General features: G+C 40.6%; 1 protein-coding gene across 17 annotated transcripts in view; it reads right to left on the bottom strand.

Moving 5' to 3' along the window:
* Positions 1–21,803, bottom strand: part of CCDC171 (coiled-coil domain containing 171) — a 311,338-nt gene that overhangs the window by 139,223 nt on the left and 150,312 nt on the right. For all 17 annotated transcript variants that reach the window (XR_009763232.1, XR_009763234.1, XM_061630303.1 and 14 more), the window contains 2 exons: positions 18,253–18,398; positions 15,839–15,893 (listed from right to left, as the gene is read on the bottom strand). Coding sequence is in view for 15 of the 17 variants with exons in the window: in XM_061630303.1 (XP_061486287.1) it covers positions 15,839–15,893; positions 18,253–18,398 (201 nt within the window). In the remaining 2 variants the exon portion in view is untranslated. The remainder of the gene's footprint in view (positions 1–15,838; positions 15,894–18,252; positions 18,399–21,803) is intronic.

Below are 21,803 nucleotides of genomic sequence, written 5' to 3'. Positions count from 1 at the left end.
TAAGATGTTTTGTTGTTAATATGTTTCATAGATGTTTTTAGTGTTTTGTCATTTGTTTACCACCCTGGGCTCCTTCTGGAGAAAGGGCAGGATATAAATAATTAAATAATCACCACAACCCCCCAGATCATCTATTTCACTTATCAAGGAGGCTGAAACATTGTGGCTCAAACCCTAGTAAAGCCATCATGGAACACTCAAAACTTTAACTTTGGAGCGGGCAGGGGGAGAGTAATCAACATTTATATAAAATGAACATCTCTCTTTTAAGACTGAGCAGAATTATAGAAGGAAAAGCTAAGGTTAATCTGGATATTTATGTTATACCCAGCACATGGGGCCTGACTCTTACACAGAAAAAATTGTAAGAGCACCATAGCTAGAACACATTCAATACTCCCCTGTAGCTACACATTGCAGGGTAAGATTGGTAATAGCAGATATGCTATCTTTCAGGAAGCTTGTTTGCAATTACTGACCTTCTCATCCAGGAACCCCTGATAAGCATCCGAGGAACCCTGGTGTTCCTAGGAATGCTGGTTTAAAACCACTGCATTAAGGGGGGGAGTCGAGAGCCCACATTTCTTTGTAAAATCTGTTGCCAAGACAGATCCTGAGGCAATGTTTGAGGAGTGTAAGGCAGACACATTAAATATTGCAAAGGTTGTGCTTCATGTCCTTCAAAATAGCAATAATACACAGTCTTTGGCACTTCTCTCATGCTTATCACAGGTGAGCTTTTAAAACTGAAATGGTTCTAAACAGACAACTCTGATACAATAGTTTTTTTCTTAATCATGTCTAGAGCACATTATTAACCAAGGTGACATACAGCACTTTAAGGCTGAGACATTACAGAAATCTCTTTCTGAGGATACAGCACTGGACTGGATGCCCTTTGCTTTACTAGCTGCACTGGTTCCCAGCTTATTTCTAAGCTCAGTTCAAACTGGCTTCTCATGTGCTCCTCCCCTGATCCTCCTGCTGGATTGGCTTAGCATGTCATTTGAGTGTGGGCTTGTGACTTGTCTTGCTCCAGACAAACTGTAAGCTGTAACCAAGGCTTGTTCTTGGGTTTACAGCTTGTGGTTTTTCTGGCGCAGAGAAACCATGAGCCTGAGTTCAGATGACATGCTTGTCCTGAGGAAGACAAACCATGAGCCTGGGTTCAGAAAACAAACTATGGCTTAGCTTGCAGCAATGCAGCAGCAGGAACCACCAGGGGAGCAGTGCAGTGCCCATGATCTCCTTGCTGTAAAGCTGTGTGTTCACATTAAGCAGGGCCGGTTCCAAAGGGCGGCCAGGTTGGGCACTGGCCTGAGGGCCCTGCAGCTCTAGGAGCCCCTGGGGGGCCCCTGAGGGGCCCTCCGCTCCCCTTCCGCGATCCCGTGGATCGCAAGACGAGCTTCCGAGCTTCCCGCCATCCCCCGCGCTTCACCTACCTTTCTCTGCTGTTCGCGCAGGGTTGCCATCAATAAAGATGGCAGCTGAGGTTTCCGTAAGGGACTGAAGCCTCTGCCGCCATCTTGGTTGATGGCAGCAATGTGTGTGCTGCATGCCATCAACCAAGATGGCAGCAAAGGCTTCAGTCCCTTACAGAAACCTCGGCCGCCATCTTTATTAATGGCAACCCTGTGTGAACAGCAGAGAAAGGTAGGTGAAGCGCTGGGGATGGCGGGCGGTTCGAAAGCTCGTCTTGCGATCTGAGGGATCGCGGAAGGGAAGCAGAGGGGCCCAGGGCAGGCTAATGCCCAAGGGCCCCCGCATTCCTGGAGCCGGCCCTGACATTAAGCCATGGTTTTGGCTTAGCATTATGTGCAAACTGAGCCTTTTGGCGTCCTTGCTATCTGAAATGTGGCCTGTGTCTACAGGGAAACAAATCTGCTCATTGGTGGCACTCCAGCTCTGGAAAGTTCTCCCCTAAGGAGGATCACCTGGCCCCTATCATGAGACATTTCAGTGCCATGCAAATACATTTTTATTTTACCAGACTTTTAACCCTCTATACATTACTTTTATGCTGTTTGGAATTGGTTTTTCATTTTGCTGTCTTGTTTTTGTACTATTCTTTTCTACTGTGGTATTTTTAATTTTTAAAAATTTATTTTATAGTAATTTTAATTTTTTGTAAGCTGCCATGGGAACCTATTCAAAGATGGGTTATAACTAAAATAAAAAAAATAAAATGACACTCTAAAGACATCGAAATAGTACTGAAGAAGGGAAACTGAGTATGTTAAGGAAGATAACAGCTCTAAATTACTTGTGATATATTTAAGTTGGAGATACAAAGATTTTTTGAACTATTAGAGATATAAAATTACCAAAAGTCCCCTCCACCCAACCACACAGTCAAAAAAGCAAATGAACCATGTCAATTTCAAAATGTTGGTCTACCTTTTTTAAAAAAATATGAAACCTTTTCAAGTCTCACTAAATTAAATGGGAAGGATTTAGGTTGCATCTGTAACATACATTTAAGGCACATTTATACCACTTTAACACTCACGACTCCCAGCTACAACCCCCCCTGAGAGCTGTAGCTTGCCCCTTACAGACCTACAATTGCCAGCACCCTTAACAAACTACAGTTCCCAGAATTCTTTTGTGGGGAACCATGAATGCAAAAGCAGTATTGGAGTGCTTTAAAGGTATGCTGTCAAGATATGTTTAATTCTTCCACTGAAAACTATGAGACCTGAAAGTGTTGAGAGCTGGCTCTTGACCCATATTTTATGTTTTAAATCCAGAATCACTTTTGGGGCCCATTAAAACTGAGAAGGATTTTGCCCCTAAAATATACTGTGGCAATTTCCCTGTCACTTTGGGATTAATTTAGTTTTGCAGTTTGCAGTGACTAAAGATTGGGGTGTTGGACAAGAGTTTTATGCAAAGCCCAAAACAATTATCTTGTTTCACATCAAATCTAAGTGATAGCCACCATTTGGGGTTAGAGAGAATTCTTCCCATAGATCAAATTGGCTATTAGTCCTTTTGGCTATTCCCCCCCCGCCCCCACTTTAAGCATACGCTTAAACTAACTTGCTTACTTATTTTACTGAACTACTCCTGACATCAAGGGAACACCTTTGTCATGGGGAACCTATTTCATGTTTACTCCCATGCTGTGGCAAATTAATTTTTAAGCGATTTGATGTCAGGTACAGAATTAATTCAGTACTTTAGATGCCACAAGGGATGGGATGATCTGGATTATCTCAGATCTCTTCCACACTTGCATTCTACAGTACACTCTCAAACAAATTTGCAGAGCAAATCTTATGCATGCTTACTTAGAAGTAAATACCACTGTTTTCAGTGTACTCACCCAGACCTATCATATCCTTAAATAACAAATAAAACCAATAGATTTTTAAAAGAATAAATATTTCAGCTGAAATTAAAAGGGGAATGGTCTTCTATTTTAACAAAAGAAAGTTCAGCATAATACATACTTCTGAAATATAGTCTAGCATTTGGGGAAAAATCCACCAAACCCAACTTCACTTGAATGAAAGATTAATTTGATCCAGGCCTTTTTAAGCAAACACTAAGCACAATGCCAAAGCTATTCAGTATTTGTGGGATGTGCACAATAATATGTCCCTTATGAACAGATTTCATTGACCTTGAGCTGGAAGTGAACCCATGTCTGGAGAAAATAACGGCTAACACATTAACTAATTTCACAGTACTCCACACAAGGATGTTTCCTTACTTAAGGCAAAGTATAGTCTCTATAATGTGGGGATGGCTGCTGCTCCTCTCTCTCTCTCTCTCTCTCTCTCTCTCTTTTCAGATTTCACAAAAAATGAAGACGGACGGGCTCTGGCATTAGTTACTTAGATACATCTAAGCTGAAAACAGTTAAACACATGGATATGACATTCTGCAATGTCTTATCCTTAGTTTGTCAAGGTTTTTAAATCCCTCTTGAGCTGCAGTACCATTTTTAGCTTGGCTAGGTCAGAATGACACTGAACAATATGAGTGATGACACACTAGACAGCTATATGGACAGAGATGTCATCAGCAAACCAGCTGTGCTAACACCTGTATGTCCTGCATAATTGATCTTTAGGAACATGGATCAAGAAAGCCAGGTTATTAGGGGATCAACAAAAAAAAGATGTTTAAGACATTTGCAAAATAGATTCATGAACTGTAAAAGGGAAAAAAAATCTAATTATAAACATGCCATGATCCTAATAAGATGAAAGCAGTCCAAGTCATATTTCTTGCAGCTTTCTTTTTTTATTTCAAATGGGTGATTGTGAAACTCTTAAAAATCTTTGTTTTCTTGTAGACTTCTTTACATGTGCCTACTGGTCCATTTCGTCTGTGGCCGGTACCAGGTTGTTTGACAAAAGCCAAGAATAGTACAGCACATGCAACAGCCACCTCAGATCCTTTGTCACTACTCTGCCAGTGCATCTGAGCCCTGCATTTCGTATTTCTGATTCAGAGCAAAAGCTGAGTTGCAACTTTCCAAAGATGGAATACATAGAAAGAAGAGATACCTCATTACATGGCTAGATGTCTAGACTAAATCAGCTGAAAGTGAATAAGCATCTACAGGGCCCATTTAAGGAACTAAGGTTTCCTGGCCATTTTATTTAAAAATCTAAGTGCACTAGAACCCTATTACTCAAACTTTATTTTAATCTAAATATCCGGATTTATCTATATTCACTGTGGATAATTCAAGCCTTTAACATTGCTTCAAGGTTCAGTACAATGCCAAGCACATTGTTGGCACAATATGAATATTAAAACAGCAGATGCACTAATAGCAGCTGTAGCTCCATAAGTATAACCTATGCAAGTAGCATTTCTGAGGATGTGGTCACATTTGGAGTCCTCAGGGAATTTGGATGAACAATGTTGAACTATAAACAGGGGGTGGCTATCACCATCATGAGCTGACTGTGAGCTTCTACAAGCCTCTGGCTGACCTTGGAAGGAGCACAGAGTACTGGGACTGATTCAGCAAGGCAATTCTTGGGTTCTTATGAAGTGGTATTTTAACTATGATTCTCTAGATGGGAAGCAGATCTCCTTAAGGCGATACAGGCATTTGCTAGGGAAGGCACATTTTTGCCCCAAGCCCTTTTCTAAATCCTGCATGTGCAAGTATATACACTGACAGAAGCTCTAGGCAGGCTTTCAAAGCCTCACATGATTAGAATTGCATGAGGGAAAGAGCAAGATTGTGTTTGCTTGCCCTGCACCCTCTTGCGCATCCCAGTAGCCCAGCCCACCACTGTCCATGTGTTGGAGGGGGAAGGCATAAAACATCCAGCCTGTTCTACCCATAGGCTTCTCATGTGATTTAGAACCTTTTTTATTATTATTATTAAATTTATATACCGCCCGACTAGCAATAGCTCTCTGGGCGGTGAAAAGGGTTCTAAATCATGCAGAAAGCCTATGCATCCCCACACTTCAGAACTTCCTTGCAAATGTGTGCATGGCTGTGTGATCGGGTAATAGGGCCATGATGCAGGGGTGGGGCCAGCGAGTGTGGCTGTTAACACCTGAATAGGAGGAGCAAAGCCAGGCCATGAGGCCATGTAGCAGTGATGGTGCACACTGCCTTCAGGCAGAAGAAACGCTTATGTTTATTTTCTAGTCAGTTCCACTGGGGCTCAGGGTATGTTGTAGCTCTTGTAGCATATTTAACCCACAGTTATTTTTTCAACTACAGGTAGTTAATACCTCTAGAAAGTTATGCCAAAACTAACATGGGGATATCTGCTTGTGTATGTTATAATTTCAGCACATGCATCAAAAAGCTAGTTCCTAACATATTCCATAACGAGAGAGAGAGAGAGAGAGAGAGAGAGAGAGAGAGAGAGGAGCAGCCATCCCCACATTACATTTTACATGCTTGCATGCATAGCCCCATATATTGCAGGGATTTGTACTTTGAAAAGTGACATGGTCCTTGGGCAAAACAGAAGAGGAAATATAATTGTAGTAGATACTTTAAATGATGTGGACACTGAGAACTGAAATGAAACAGTTTGCTACAGACCATAAAACCACTAAGATACAGTAATAAATCACATCTGTACTGATCAACTAGGAACTAGGAAATAGCTATCTGGTCTCACTCCATCCTCCATCCAATTTGCTATGTTTGAACATTAATCTAAGTCTGATGTTCCAATCTTATGCGGACTTACTTAGAGGTAGCCCCACTGATCTAAGTGGGGCATAGTTCTAAGTAGAAATGCATGCGATTGAGTTGCACAACTGTATATAACACCCCTGAAGAATGAGTGTCTGAAACCCTCAACTTCAGTTTTTATACATTGTAAAGGGAAAAGGAAAAGGGAGAAGGTGCCATAGGATAATCTGGAAGACGCTTATTTAGGAAGGTAAGACTTTCAAAGTGGACTGTTGATCAGGCCATATTAAAAGGAAAATTCTTGGGACAGGAGAGAATAAAACAAGATGAGACTTGAAAGGTAAGTGGATCTTGGGAAGACCTGGGAGGTAAAATATTATGAAATGTTTTTTAATACAATGACATAAACCTGTAGTCACTTTAGGGGATCAGTAGCACGGCAGCGGTATATATAAAATAGATGGAAGAGGTAAACAGGAAATAGTATGATGCCCTTAATCAGTCTTGAAACAGATCAACTGAAGTGGAAAAATCACAAAGACGGGAATTCTGACAGTGCAGGGATAAGGTTAGCTGAACCTCAAAATATTTTAAAAGTCTTGGGGATTCAACAAATCGTTAAGCCAAGTAAATAGTAAATGGAGGAAAAGATAGGCAAACTTTGGACATAAAAGGTAAAGTCTAGGATGTTAATGGGAACATTTGTAGCTGCTAAGTACTGCTATACATTAGAAAGCTGCCTTATACCAAGTTAGATCATTAGCTTCTGAAGCTCACCATTATCTGGACCAGAGGCGGGAAACCATGGGCCTGGGGGCCAAATGTAGCCCTCCAGGCCTGTCCATCCAGCCCTCAAGATTCTCACTGGCTACCTCTCACTGACCCTGCTGTGTGTCCTTCTCAAATACTTTTGCTTGGTTGGAATGTGTACTTGGTTGGAATGTGATAATGCCCCTGGCTTGCCTGGATGGATGAATAAATGTAGCTTGGCAGGTTCTAGAAAACTCAAAAGACATTTGCATGGCTGAAATGTAGTCTACTATAAGTGTAATATCTGTTGCTCCACCCACTTTAGCCTCTGGCCTCACCCACCATTGGCATGTGGCCCCTGGAAGTTTTGGTATGCTTCCAAACACCAGTAGCTGGAAACTGCAAGAGGGGAGAGTGCTCAGATCTTGTGCTCAGATCCCACTTGCAGGCTTCCCATGGGCATCTGGTTGGTCACTATGAGAACAGGATACTGGATTAGATGGGCCACTGGCCTGATCCAGCAGTATCTTCTTATGTTCTCCATGAGGGAATGTGACCTTAGGGCTGAAAATGTTCCCCATTCAAAGTGAGTAGTAGCAGTTGTCCAGCGTTTCAGACAGATGTCTTTCCTACGATTATCTGGAGATGGCTGAGATTGAACCAAGGAACTCCTGTGTGCAAAGCCTGTGCTCAGCCCCTGAGCTACAGCTCTTGTAGGTTGCTGCTAAAGTTTCCAGTCTGGAAAGTGTGACTTGATGTCAACCACTACAGTTCGAATATACCAAAATAGTCCACAGAGTGGGAGGGGGGAATGCTGTTGCTTCTTCACTACCCCAAGTAGGGAACCTCAAGTGCACCTGTAAACCAGGTAGATAAAGAGGCTAAATCTTGGAAAATTCTTACTGTTTCCACAGCTCTTGCTGAAATGGCAAGTTACCACAAGTAGGTGCTTTCTTAAGAAAGCTAATGGGAAATAAATACTGCTTAGTGACAGTTACAGCCTAGTAATCAAGTACTAAGACTACAGAAAGTTATTTTAAAAGTCTACAGTTGAAAAAACCTAGTTGATACACTATCTTATAGTCAAGTTTATTTAGAGCCTGGCTACATGTTACAGTCACCATGTAATTAAAAAAATAGTCAAGACTCTTGACTGTCAGGAATTCTAAAAGCAATTGATGGCTGATGCCCCCTAGCAGTTTAGAACTGAGGGAGATCAGTGGAGCAAGAGATAACTAGAAATCATAGGATAATTGAATAGTAGAGTTTGAAGGGGCCTATAAGGCCATCAAGTCCAACCCCCTGCTCAGTGCAGGAATCCAAATTAAAGCATACCTGACAGGTGGCTGTCCAGCTGTCTCTTGAATGCCTCCAGTGTTGGAGAGCCCACCACCTCCCTACGTAATTAGTTCCATTGTTGTACTGCTCTAACAGTTAGGAGGTTTTCCTGGTGTTCAGCCAAAATCTGGCATCCTGTCACTTGAGCCCATTATTTCATGCCCTGCACTCAAGGAGAGATTCTGGCCCTCCTCTGTGTGGCAACCTTTCAAGTACTTGAAGAGTGCTATCATATCCCCTCTGTCTTCTTTTCTCAAGGCTAAATATGGCCAGTTCCTTCAGTCTCTCCTCATAGGGCTTTGTTTCCAGTCCCCTAAATCACCCTCATTTCCATCCTCTGAAGCCGTTCCAGTTTGTCTGCATCCTTCTTAAAGTGTAGTGTCCAGAACTGGATACAATACTCAAGATGAGGCCTAATCACTGTTGAATAGAGGGGAACTAGTACTTCATGCAATTTGTAAACTATACTTCCTAAAATAGCATTTGTCTTTTTTTGCAGCCACATTGTACTGTTGGCTTATATTCACAACAATTCCAAGATCCTTCTCACATGTAGTATTGCTGAGCCAAGTATCTCCCATTTTAGAACTGTGCATTTGATTCCTTTTTCCTAGGTGTACAATTTTGCACTTATCCCTGTTAAATTTCATTCTCTTGTTTTCAGCCCAATGCTCCAGCCTATCAAGGTCCCTTTGAATTTTGTTTCTGTCTTCCAGGGTATTAGCTATTCCCCTCCCAATTTGCAAATTTGATAAGAATTACCTGCACCTCCTCATCTAAGTCATTAATTAAAATGTTGAAGAGAAATGGGCCCAGGACTGAGCCCTGTGGTACCCTGCTTGTTACCTCCCCCAGTTTCAGAAGGAACCATTGATAAGCACTTTTGAATATGATTCTGTAGCCAGCTGTGGATCTACCTGATAGTTGTTCTATCTAGCCCACATTTAGCTAGCTTGCTAATCAGGATATCATGGAGCACTTTGCCAAGCTTTGCTGAAGTCAAGATATATTATGTCCACAACACTCCCACAGTCTACCCAGGAGGTTATCCGATCAAAAACTGAGATAAGATTAGTCTGGTAGGATTTGTTCTTGACAAATCCATGTTGGCTTCTAGTAAACACTGCATTGTTTTCAAGGTGCTTACAGACTGATTGCTTTATAATCTGCTCCAGAATTTTCCCAGGGATTGATGTCAGACTGATTGGTTTGTAGTTCTCAGATTCCTCCTTTTTGCCTTTTTTGAAGATAGGGACAACATTAGCCCTCATCCAGTGATCCAGCACTACACTCATTCTCCACGGTTTTGCAAAGATAATATAGTGGTTCAGAGAGTTTTTCTGCCAGTTCCTTCATTACTTTAGGATGTAGTTCATCGGATCCTGCAGATTTGAACTTGTTCAAAGTAATTAGGTACTCCTTAAACATTTGTCTATCTATATCAAGCTGTAATCCCACCCCTTCAACTTGTACTTCACGTTTGCCAGGAGAGACTTAGACCCTCTTTCGGGAGAAGACTGAGCCAAAGTAGGAATTTAGCACTTCTGCCTGTTATCATCTGATATCATTTTGCCATCCTCAGTGAGCAGCTGAACCATCATTTCCTTTCTCTGCCTTTTACTATGTATGTACCTGAAGAAAACTTTTTAGTTACTTTTAGCATCTCTTGCTAACCTCTTCTCATTCTCACCTTTCACCTTCCTGACGTCATCTCTGCAGTTCTGGCTACTCGTCTGTACTCTTCCTTTGTGGCCTGGCTTTTCTTCCACTTCCTACATGTGTCCTTTTTTGTTTTCAGGTCATCTCTAAGCTTTTTGTGAAGGCACATTGGCTTCTTTTGCTATCTTCCACCTTTTTCCTTATACGACCACATCCTAGCAGTGCCTCCTTTACTGTCAATATGACTTCAAGGTAAACGCCTCTAGTTTCCGTCGACTTATCAACTATCAGGATTCTTCAGAATTCTCAATGATCAAAGACTGCTTTTTATGTGATGGGTGTAATACATAGCCAGATTCAAAGTCTGACAAAATGTATAGAACATATGCTTCAGAAGACACCGTCCATGAGTGCCTCAACACGTAATATTTTATCTTATGCACCGCTTTGATGGCTTTATGCTATGAAGGGATCAACAAATTTGTTAAATAGATAAATAAATCTTACCTGCCAGACACTGTAAGCCCTCTTCTCAGGAGTGGGCAATAACTATAATTCTGCTGTCTCTCCAATAACTAAATGATTGGGGAAGGGCTGTAATTTGGTGGTAGCACACACGTTTAGCATTCAAAAGGTTCCAGGTTTAATACCTAGTGTCTCCAGATAGGGCTGGGAGACAGTCTTGCCTGAAACCCTGGAGAGCCATTGGCAATCAGTGTGACAAGTCTGAGCTTGATGGCCCAATAGTCTGACTTGGAATAAGGCAGCTTCCTATGTTCATGATGAATTAACAATCCACTGAAATTATAGCCAGCAGGGACAGGAGCAAAGAAGGGTAGGATTCAAAGCAAAGAGGTAAGGAGGAAGCTGAGTTCAAAAAGTGGAACATTTCAGGAAAACAGAAGCATATTCTCTGACTGCTTAATATATCAGGAAAAATCCCATATATGTTTGATTAAAAATCCTCCTTATCACTTGACATAATGATGCAGCTACTTCAGATGAACCAGGTAATCTCACTGTGATTTAGCCATTTCTAAGTGCCCTTAGGTAACTAGGGCATAAACATATCAAAAATAGATTTTAGATCCTAGCCTAGGTGCTTTTTTATGTATGGAAATGGAAATGGCTTGCCTTCAAGTCAATTCCGACTTATGGGCAACCCTATGAATAGGGTTTTCATGGTAAGTGGTATTCAGAGGGGGCTTACCATTGCCTTCTTCTGAGGCTGAGAGGCAGTGACTGGCCCAAGGTCACCCAGTGAGCTTCATGGCTATGTGGGGATTTGAATCCTGGTCTCCCAGGTCGTAGTCCAACACCTTAACCATTACGCCACACTGGCTCTCTTTTTTTTCATATATAAGGAGGAAAAAAGCCAGTGTTTACTTATTATGGGGAGAGGAGCAGCATTTTCAGGTTATAATAGTATACACAATTCACTTTAGTATTCATGTACTACACATAGAATTAAAGCACCCTATATATAATATCAGGTTTCCCTCTCCTGCATATATTAGAAATGAACCAATCAAACCATGATACAAAGAAATCTAGTTAGCACCGGTTATTTATCCTGTCTCAATCCTGTTACAGCAAGAACACACTTATTTCCACAATGGAACATCTTAAGAGTAAACTACTATCTTTCTAAATTTTTGTGGCAATGCTCTCCCACTGTGATTAGATAGATAGATAGACAGACAGACAAAAAAGTGAAAAGCATAGTATTGTATTAATATTTTAGATTAGGAGTTACCTTTCTGGCCTGATTTTCCAGACTGCTCACAAGAAAGCAACTACCAATATAATATTTATTTTATCTATTTCATAAAACAACCCACATCCTAGATGCTGTGTGCATTGATAAATAATTTAAAACAAAACTGAAACAAAAAAAATGCAATCCAAAGAGCAAAAACAAACATTATATAACAATGAAGTTAGCTCATCTAAATCCTAGGCAAAGTTAACACTGAGCTTCTGTTCTTGCTCTATTGTTATCAGTACACATTAGGTATATTCACAAATAGGCAAAAAAACCTTGCAGTTTAAGAACGTACCTATAGCCCACAGATCTTTCTATCAAACTTTAAAAAGCAGGGAAATTAGGCAGCTATAGTGAATGCACCAGGGGAGCAAGAGACCTGAACTCCTCTCTGAGATATTGTACTGCACTACAAATTGGTAAAAATGCAAACACAATTTGGGTTGTTCTTTCACAGTCCAATCCACTTCCTGTGTGGCTTGGAAAAATTTGGTAACGTGCCTCTGAGCATATGGTGAGTGGTGGCAACACCTGGAATCAGCCCAAAGAACAGAAAGAAGACATGTGCTGTGCTGATCTTGTTTTAGCAGGAAGGAAGCAACATTATTAAGACAGATGATATAGTTCAGATGGTCACTTTAAATATGTCTGATTTACTTTGCAATTTTAGTGAAGTTTCCTATAGGAAATCATTTTCTTTTGTTTCTGTTTCTGTGAAGATGTGAAGTACAGCAATACTTTGCAAAATTTACACTAAAAAAAGCTCCAAAAACATTGTGGAATAACGGCACTGACAATTCTGCAGAATAGTCTCCAGTGGACATCAGGAGTGTCTTAGTTTGCACAAGATGAAACAATGGGAGGTGGAATATATTCTAGCAAAATTCTAGGTGTGCTCTATGTTTTTAATTGACCGTGCCCACCTTGCCTTAAATGAAGTGGTTTAAACAGAGCAGGCTGAAAATATGCATCCTCTTTTTTCCAACAGCTGGAGTCATTGCCGAAGTAGCAACATATTGTAATCAGTCTGATTTTTCATCAAACTGCAGTTTCAGATTCAAGTGTTAATGCACCCAAAATAGAAATAGAACATAACCTCCAGTTTGAAACACAAAAGGCTATCTTCACTATCATATGACATAGAGCAATAAAAAGGCTTTAAAATTAATAAAAATAAATTTGACACAGATTTCTAGAATGAATAATGAGGTGAAAAAAGTTTTCTAGATTAGATTCTCTATACCAGCTTCTGCAATCATGCTTAGGAAAGGTAAAACTGACTGGGAGGGGGGGGGAGGAGGAAGGAAGAGGAGAGGGGAAGGAGATAAAAGGCAGGTTTGATCATTTGCATGCTTATTGAGTTCAGTGGGAATTACTACTATGCAATCATGGTTAGGATAGATAAAACTGATCATGGGAGAGGAGGAGGGGAGGCGGAAGGAGCAGACTGGAGGCGGACAAAGGGAGGGGAGGGCAGGTTTGATCATTTGCATGTTTATAGAGTTCAATGGTATTTACTCCCGTGCAATCATGCTGAAGATAGGTAAAACTGACCAAGGAGGAGGAAGGGGAGGAGGAAGGGGAGGGGGAGGGCAAGAGGAAAGAGATAGGAGGAAGAAGGGAGGGTGGGTTTGATCAGTTGCATACTTTTTGAGTTCAATGGGATTTATTTCTGTGCAATCATGTATGGAAATGGAAATGAAAATGGACTGCCCTCAAGTCAATCCCGACTTATGGGGAGCCTATGAATAGGGTTTTCATGGTAAACGGTATTCAGAGGTGGTTTTACCATTGCCTTCCTCTGAGGCTGGGAGGCAGTGACTGGCCCAAGGTCACCCAGTGAGCTTCGTGGCTGTGTGGGGATTCAAACTCTGATCTCCCAAGTCCAACACTGACCTGGGGGAGGAGCAGGGAGGGGAGGGGGAGGGGGAGGAGACTGGGTGGGTGGGCACTGGGCAGAGGGGAAGCCCCTTTCCTTTCCAAAAAGAAAACATTGTGAACAGTATCATTGCTTTTCAGCATTTCCCCCACCTTTTTATTTTACACAGGCACATGTAGCCTCCCACCCAAATTTAAACCAAAACTGTCCCTGGCCAAATCCACACCAGGCCTTTATTTCACTTTGGACAGTCATGGCTTCTCCCAAAGAATCCTGGAAAGTGTAGTAAGTAAAGGGTGCTGAGAGTTACTAGGAGAGGCTCTGTTCCCCTCACAGACCTTCAATCAGAGTGGCTGACTGTTCAACCCCTCTGGCCACTGGAGCTCTGTCAGTGGAATAGGAGTCTCCTCTCAGCACCCTTCACAAACTACGCTTCTCAGGATTCTATGGGGGAAGCCATGACTGTCTCATGTGAAATAAAGGTCTGGGGTGGGTGTGGCCCCCTGATTAGGCAAGCCAAGCAGCTGGGAGTCTGGCTTTTAGAACACTGACAGTTGGTTCTTACTGAGCATGCCTGACACTATCATTCAGTTCAATGCAAAATTTCTTAAATTAATTAAAAATCAGCCAGGCATGTTTTTGACCTTCAAACTGTAGAAGAGGAAGGTCAGAGTATGGGGCAAGGTCAGTAATAGGATTACAGGTACTCTGTAAACATGGCTGATTTTTAATGAATTTCAACAGATTATGAAATGGAAATGCATTGTATTTTACTATGTATTGTATTATTATGTATTGTTGAATTTAATGCTGTACGTCGCCTAGAGTGGTTTCGGCCAGATAGGCGACACAAAAATTAAATTTATTATTATTATTATTATTATTATTATTATTATTATTATTATTATTATTATTATGAGAACTCTGACCAAGAAAAGTCCAAAAGGGCTCTGGGTTTTTCCCCTCTCTTTTTAGACTTTGAACTCGCTATTCTCTCTGAGTGTTTTGTGTATCGCCATGAAAACTGAGAGGGTTGTTAAGCAAGTGTTTCCAAGTTCAGGACTATAAGTTTTGTAAGATTTTGTTTTGAAATGAGCTTATGGTTGCTGTAAACTGCCCAGATGGTTGCTGTAAATCGCCCAGATGGTTGCTGTAAACTGCCCAGAGAGCTTTGGCTATGGGGCACTATACAAGTGCAATAAATAAATAAATAAATAAATAAATAAATAAATAAATATTAGAAGCATCAGAATGGCATGGGGGTATTTTCAATCTAACATTGTGGAATGTGAAATATCCACGCTGGCTATAGTATACAGCCACTCTTGTGGCTGTATAATGCACAAAGGGTAGTTTTGCTCCAAGGAGTTGCCCCATGGTTCAAAGTCACTTTAAGAGAAAGCTCTGTTCAATGCATGTTATTGAGGATCACTCAACAACCAAGGAGCAACAGCTGAGTAGCTCTAGTTTGGGAACTCTGAAGTTGCTGATAGTTTCCTTGCATCAGGGGTGATGGGGAAAGAGTTCACATGCTTGCTGTATGGGGCGTATCTCCTGTTATACTGTGGCATTTATTTGTGACAGTTTTGGTGGTAGCAGAAAGCTTAAGAGATTATAAGCAAGAGTACTTGTGCAAACTGGCCTGAAACCACCTATTTGGATTCCTGGCTAAGGCCTGGTTGTCAGATGACCTGTGCCGTAAGTTGGAAAGCACAAATAAATGGTTACAAAAATGACCACCTTAGAAAGCATAAGTGACATAGATCAAATCCGATGCTTAAAAACTATTTTTCATGTTAGCATTTTATCACATCTTTATTAAAATATTTTGGGCATTCCAGTAACAGTTGTTGTTTTTTTAAAAAACACATTGATTGATTGATTGATTGATTGATTGATTGATTGATTGATTGATTAATTAATTAATTGTATTTCTATCCTGCCCTTCATTCTAGGAGGAGCCCAGGGTAGCAAACAAAAACACTCTTAAAACAAAAGACTTTAAAATAGGTTAAAAACAAAACACCTTTAAAGACATATTCAAACAAAACATATTTAAAAAATCTTTTTAAAAAGAAACAGCTTTAAAAACATTTAAAAGCAATTCCAATACAGATGTTATGTCTTTATGGTGGCACAAGATTTTGTTTGGGGGGGTTGAGTATAGAAGAGCAATATATTTTGATAGATGATTATTATTACAGATTATTATTAAACTTCTGCTAGCATTCCAGAGAAAGAGCTATTCAAAAATATCATTAGTGAGTTACAGATGGTACCAGGGCCAAGGGTATGGGCTAAGCATGTTACTTACATTCTGAAGGGTGGCTTCCACTGATTTCATATGACTAGCAATTAATTCTTTGTCTCTGTTGAATGAAATAAACAAAAAACAAAACAACTCATAACAGAGTAGCTAGCATGTTTACAGTTACAAATTCACATCAATTATTAGTTAACTTTGTCAACAGCCTCAAGATTTGTTGTCCTCGGATAATTCCAATGCAAACGTAAAATACTTAGCTTAGATACCTATAAAGAGCCTACCATATGCAACACTTTCTCTTGTTTTTCAGCTGAAAGTTAAGCATATGACACTTTTTGTAGAAAGCTGATTGATAAACAAGTCTTTACAAATTTCCACTGTGAGGTCCGATGCCACACTAGACAATATTGGATGTGCTCTGAGTCTTTCTAGTATTTGTTAATGTTAATGAATTACTAGGCATGCTTTCACAAATTCCAAATTTCATTTTGTGGTTGAAGAACGTTTTGAACCACCCAGTTCAAGTATGCAGAAACCAGAAATGTTGAGAATGGAAACTGACATTACAGTCTCACCACAATCCATGAGCGCCAAGGTGTCAGAGAAATTAAGTGGCTGGGAAATCTCAGCTTTCTTGACACAGCTGAAAGGGAGCTAACTGGGCATGAGATGGCACGGGGGGGGAGATACATTCCATTCTCATTGAGTGGAGGGCATTCTCACTTCTATTGCTTCTCCCTCAATATGGCAAAACATGACCTTTGGCAGCACACATCGATCTGTGAAACCAGGCTGTTGCTTCTCCACTAGAAAAATGAAAGCTTTGAGTCTGGGGCTCCTTCCTGGGATTGCCAACTGAGGCCTTCATGGGTACCATGGTGCCCACAGGCATCAGGTTGTTGACTCCTGGCCTAGATGTTTCTTAGCAGACTGCCAACTGAAGAACCCCTATACTTTGTGTCTTCCTGGCTTTGGTCATAGAGTGCCAATCTTTCCCCCTTATTCAGTTAAGTATTTATAAGCCAAACAGTTTTTATAACAGAACAACTTTCATACGTGCAAATTTCTCCTCAGTGCTACAGTTTCTTCTTTTTAGTCTCATTCTTAAAAGAATGATTTACGTACAAAGAACAATTGGCAGATATGGTCCTGCATTAGGATGTACAATGGCCAGCACACAGCTTTTCCTTTGAACGCTACCCCCACCACATTTCCCCACTTTACATGGGAATCACACCTTAGGAAATGTGGCAGGGCAGAGGTGCAAGTGGAAAGTGGTGGGTATGGGGGAAATCCCCCTGCTTACCACATCTCCCTCTGAGATATTGTACTGTCCTACAAATTTGTCAAAATGCAAACACAATTTGGGTTGATCATTTACAGTCCAATCTGCTTCCTGTGTAGCTTGGAAGAATTTGGTAACATGTGCCTCTGAACATATAATGAGTGGTGGCAACACCTGCCATCTCCAAAGATGGAGAATTATATTTTTGTATGTTTGTTGGTGTTCTCCTTTGCTTCTTTCCTGTGTACTAATGTTTCTACAGAGAATCTAATCATTTTTTAAAAGAAGTAAGTCTCTAACCCTCCTTGAGAAGGATAAAGAGATAATAAAACACAGGCACAACACTGTTGTGGGGGGAGACTGTGAGGAGACTCTGTGAGAAACTGTCACAGAGGGACTGAAAAGAAACTCAAAAGAGGTTGAAGGTGAGCCTGGAGCTGAGAGCAGCAGCAGCTGTCACCACTGCTGCCAGAGGAAGTAGCCAAGGCTAGAATGGAGCTGAGTGTTGGAAGATCCCTGTAGCAGCAAGTGGTGATTCAAGAACCAGAGCTGAAATCACTGAAGGCCGATGCTGAGAAGGTCAGGGTGAGATAAACTCCAGTAGCAGTCTTCCAGAGTAGCTGAAGCCAAATTGTCAGCTGGTGGCGGTGCATGGCTCTTTGCAAACCCCAATGATCAACTGATCATCATGCTTGCAAAGCCAGGTCAAGACCCATATGAGTGGTCATGTTTGTCTACTGTCATTGCATGATAGACCAGTGAATATATGTGTAAATGCTGTGTGTATTTTGATCTTCATTCCTGCACATCTGATACCCTGCTTTTTATCAAGCCCTTTGCTCTTTTACCAGTACAGCTTTCTCAATCCAAGCCTGCTAGCTAAAGATGATGGCTCAAGCAATATATAGTAGAAGAATGTACACTGCTTATCCTAAATCATGTACACTGTTTATCCTAAATCACACCCATCCATGGACTCCAAAATGATTGAAATGGGCCATTAGTATGTTGAACTAAGTTTTCTTTCTTCAAGAGGAGCTTTCACTAAATTTCAGAGAGAGACAGCTGTACTTTTGTTTTCTAGTGTTGCATTATCCAGGACTAAAACCCTTTGCATGAAAGTAGGAATTGATCTTTTGTCTGTTTCAAGTGATCTCCCCAAGGCCCCAGTGCTCACTTTGCTGCCATGCGGAGGGCACTCTCTGCATCATGGATGCTCTCTTCCAGTCGACGCTTGTCCTGCTCCAGCTGGGTAAGATGTCTATTGAGCTGACGCAGAGATTGATCTTTTCTTCTCAGCTCCATCTTTGCCTCGGAGAGATTCTGAAAGCAGACAGAAAACAGAGTTACTTGTCAGCTCCGATAATTAACTTCAATTTATGCCATAGGCTATTAAACAAAGAGAAATACAGACTGACTGTGAAATAGATTGAGGATATTTTCTAATAAAAATAGTATCTATTTACCCTCCAGTGCATTGCTATAATGCACTTAAATATACAAACAAAAGCACTCATAGATGCTACAGGTGCTATATAAAAATAAGTTATTTTATAATTCTATTAAAATATTTAGGATGAAGAGTTACTGTACAATATAAAGCATATTGTAAAAGAAAAACCCAAAGCCTCTGAATTCATGGAAGGAATTTAAGGATATGAAAACTACTGCTCAGAAGGGAAAGGAATAGAAAAATGATAAAGGAAAAGAGAACCACCCACCCTATAGCTCCCTGAATTTGCTACGGCACTATTCACTGTGCTGATAATGATAGCTAACATGCAAACACACTATACTTCAATTCTGTCATATGGCTTTTGTGCTCCCCAAATTTATTGCATGTTTTCTGTCCCTTGAAGGTTGCCCCAGGATCTATTCTCTAACATAAAATGCTTCAAGTAGAAAAATAGTTCAAATTGATAAATTCAAACTCACAATTCCCTGAAAGATGAACAATTAGCCAAGCTGCATGTAAACAACCAGGTCTTTAGATGGTTTGCTGCAAGATAATGTTTTCAAAGGATTCTGGGTTTGTTAAGTCCAATTTTCAATTCATACCTCAAGCTCTTCTTTTCATCTAAGCTTCCCATTGTTTAAAAATATTACAATGTTTAGAGCCTAGAGTTATGCCAGCACTGTATTAGATTTTTGGTCATACACTGTTGCTGAATTTTGTTTATGCATGTCTGTATTTAGAGTTTCTTATATAAAAACCTAATTCTAAAAATATATCTTCTTATAAGACCTTACTTTTGGCAGTAATGCTTATTGCAAAAGGATTTAGCTATTCTGTTTCAGGACTAAATTCCTATATGCTAGTTTGACAACTTAAAACGTTATAACCTTCACAATGGAGCCAGGAATTTTAAATATCTGCATTAACACTTTACATCTAGTATTAACATCTTCCGTCTGAGGATTTGAAACATCAAGAAGTAGAAAAATTTGGGATATTGATCTCCAGGAAAGCTGAGCAAGCAAACAGCCTATGTCAATGGAAACAGTGCAATGGAAGCACAAAGGACCTCTACAGAACAACCTCAGATTGTATCAAACTCCTGGGAAGCAGAGGGCTACTTTTAACGTTGCTTTTGAAAGACGTGGGCACACATTTTGGGAGGATGCCATACCTGCAGATGAATGAAAACAATACGTACAATATACACATTGGAAATGAGGCTCGTGAACTCAAGAATTGCTCTGAGATTATTTCCCTACATGTATTATTGCTCTGAAATAGCTGTACATAGGATGATTGACAAGAGGTCCTCACAGATCTTTAGATAAAGATGTTCCTCTAGGGCAGTGACTCTCAAACGGTGCGCTGCGGCACACTGGTGCACCGCAAGAGGTGGCTAGGTGTGCCGCAAATATTATGAAAGTATATTTTAAAAATGAGAAGAAACCCATTTGTATAGAGATTTATTGCATCCATGATCAATTAATATCTAGGTAGGCCCTAAGATATATTAATATATTTTTAATTTTGTACACAAAGTGCGCCAGAAAATTTTGTATGTTTTACAGTGCGCCACGAACCAAAAAAATTTGAGAACCACTGCTCTAGGGAGTGTCCCAGAGAAACGAATAGTAAGAAGAGAAAAGAACTAGCCCAAGTGGAAACACGACCTAAATTTTCCAGCTGCTATTACTGTATTTTAACTAGCATTAAAATACAAAAGATGCAGTATTTAGAATCTGCAAGGCACTGACAATACAGCTCACAGAGACAACATGGTTATCTATAACAAGGATGTTCTAGGATGCATTATCTAGGCCATATAAGTTTTCTCTATTAAGAGGGCATATCATATCCCTGCAACATTCAGCTGATCAGATTTTGAGTGGCTGGTGGGGGGAAGGAGACTGCATTGCTCAAGGATTTCCCCTTCTCCATTGAGAAACAAAAACAAAAACCATCTGGAAGATAAAATAATTGTTTTCAAAGTCTTTCTGACAGGGAAGGAAGAATACTCCTGTTAAGAGATTGTTTTTTAAAAAACAAAAACATTTCTCAAACAGAAATGAAACTACAAGACAAGACACACCTTGTATATTATAAACCAGAACTTATTCTACTTTACTTTTTATACAGAATGTGTTTTATCTTCCTATTGCCCCAATGCAGTCTCCTCCTATGTTACAGCCTGATGGGAGTAGAGGGGTATACAGCTGTATTTCTGTCTGTGTGAAATGTCAGCCTCCCCTGCCTACCAGTGAACTGTTGACTTGCTCTCACAGTGTCAGTCACTTGGTAGGCATGCGGGGTGGGGGTAGGGACAGGGGACTAAGCTTTATGTTTTCGCTTTCCCCATGCTTCTGCCCTATAGCAGACAGCACTATGAGAACAAACCTTCAGAAGTCTTCTCAGCCAGTGTCTTTGTGCAGCTCACCTGTTGGGTGCACCCTTTTCAGAACTATGAGAGCAAAACTTTAGAGTTTGACTTTACAGCATCAGTCTTTCACCACCTTCTTTTAAGTGGAGGAGACTCCAGACTTGGAAAACGGAGATATTCTCACATCATTGATTGCTGGCATTGGGGGTGTCTTCACACACTTTTTCTTCTTCTTCTGACTAGGGTAGGGGTCTTTTGCCCATAAAAGATTACAGCCAACTATGGGCATGATGGGGGCGGGTGTTGTTTGGGAGGGGTGTTGAATAAAAACCTCCTTCTGGATGCATAAAACAGACACAGACATCTCTGGACTGCAACCATTTATTTATTTATTTTTAAGTTATAGACCACTCTTCACCTCTTCTGGGTCTCAAAGCAACACACCAAAGAACAAAAACGTACAATACAGTACCGCCCCACTCATATGGCGGGTTATGTTCCAGGCTTCCACCTAAAAGCGAAACCTGCCGAAAAGCAGAACTCTATCAATAAAATGGTGCCCAATGCCCGAAAAACACTGTAAAAGCAGAACAAGCGCCGTATGAGTGGGGCCTTACTCTAATTACTCTAATTGAAAGGTGCCGTATTAGCGGGCCGCCGAAAAGCGGGCCGCCGAAAAGCGGGGCCTTACTGTATACAGATTGCACAGGGTGCAATCCAGATGAGATTAAACAGGTTTGAAAACAATCCATTTAAGTAGGGTTTATGTATGCTTTATGTTCTGAGACTGCACCCAGTAAGCAAGGTTAGGAAGGAAGGTCTTATTTCCATTTAGCATTACAGTGTGAACAATTGGCACACATGCAAACACAATGATTTAAATAGTGCAACT

The sequence above is a fragment of the Rhineura floridana genome, chromosome 1 (assembly GCF_030035675.1).
Source record: "Rhineura floridana isolate rRhiFlo1 chromosome 1, rRhiFlo1.hap2, whole genome shotgun sequence".
NCBI lineage: Eukaryota > Metazoa > Chordata > Lepidosauria > Squamata > Rhineuridae > Rhineura > Rhineura floridana.
The sequence above is the reverse complement of the archived record's forward strand: the minus strand, read 5'-3'. Positions and strand labels throughout refer to the sequence as shown.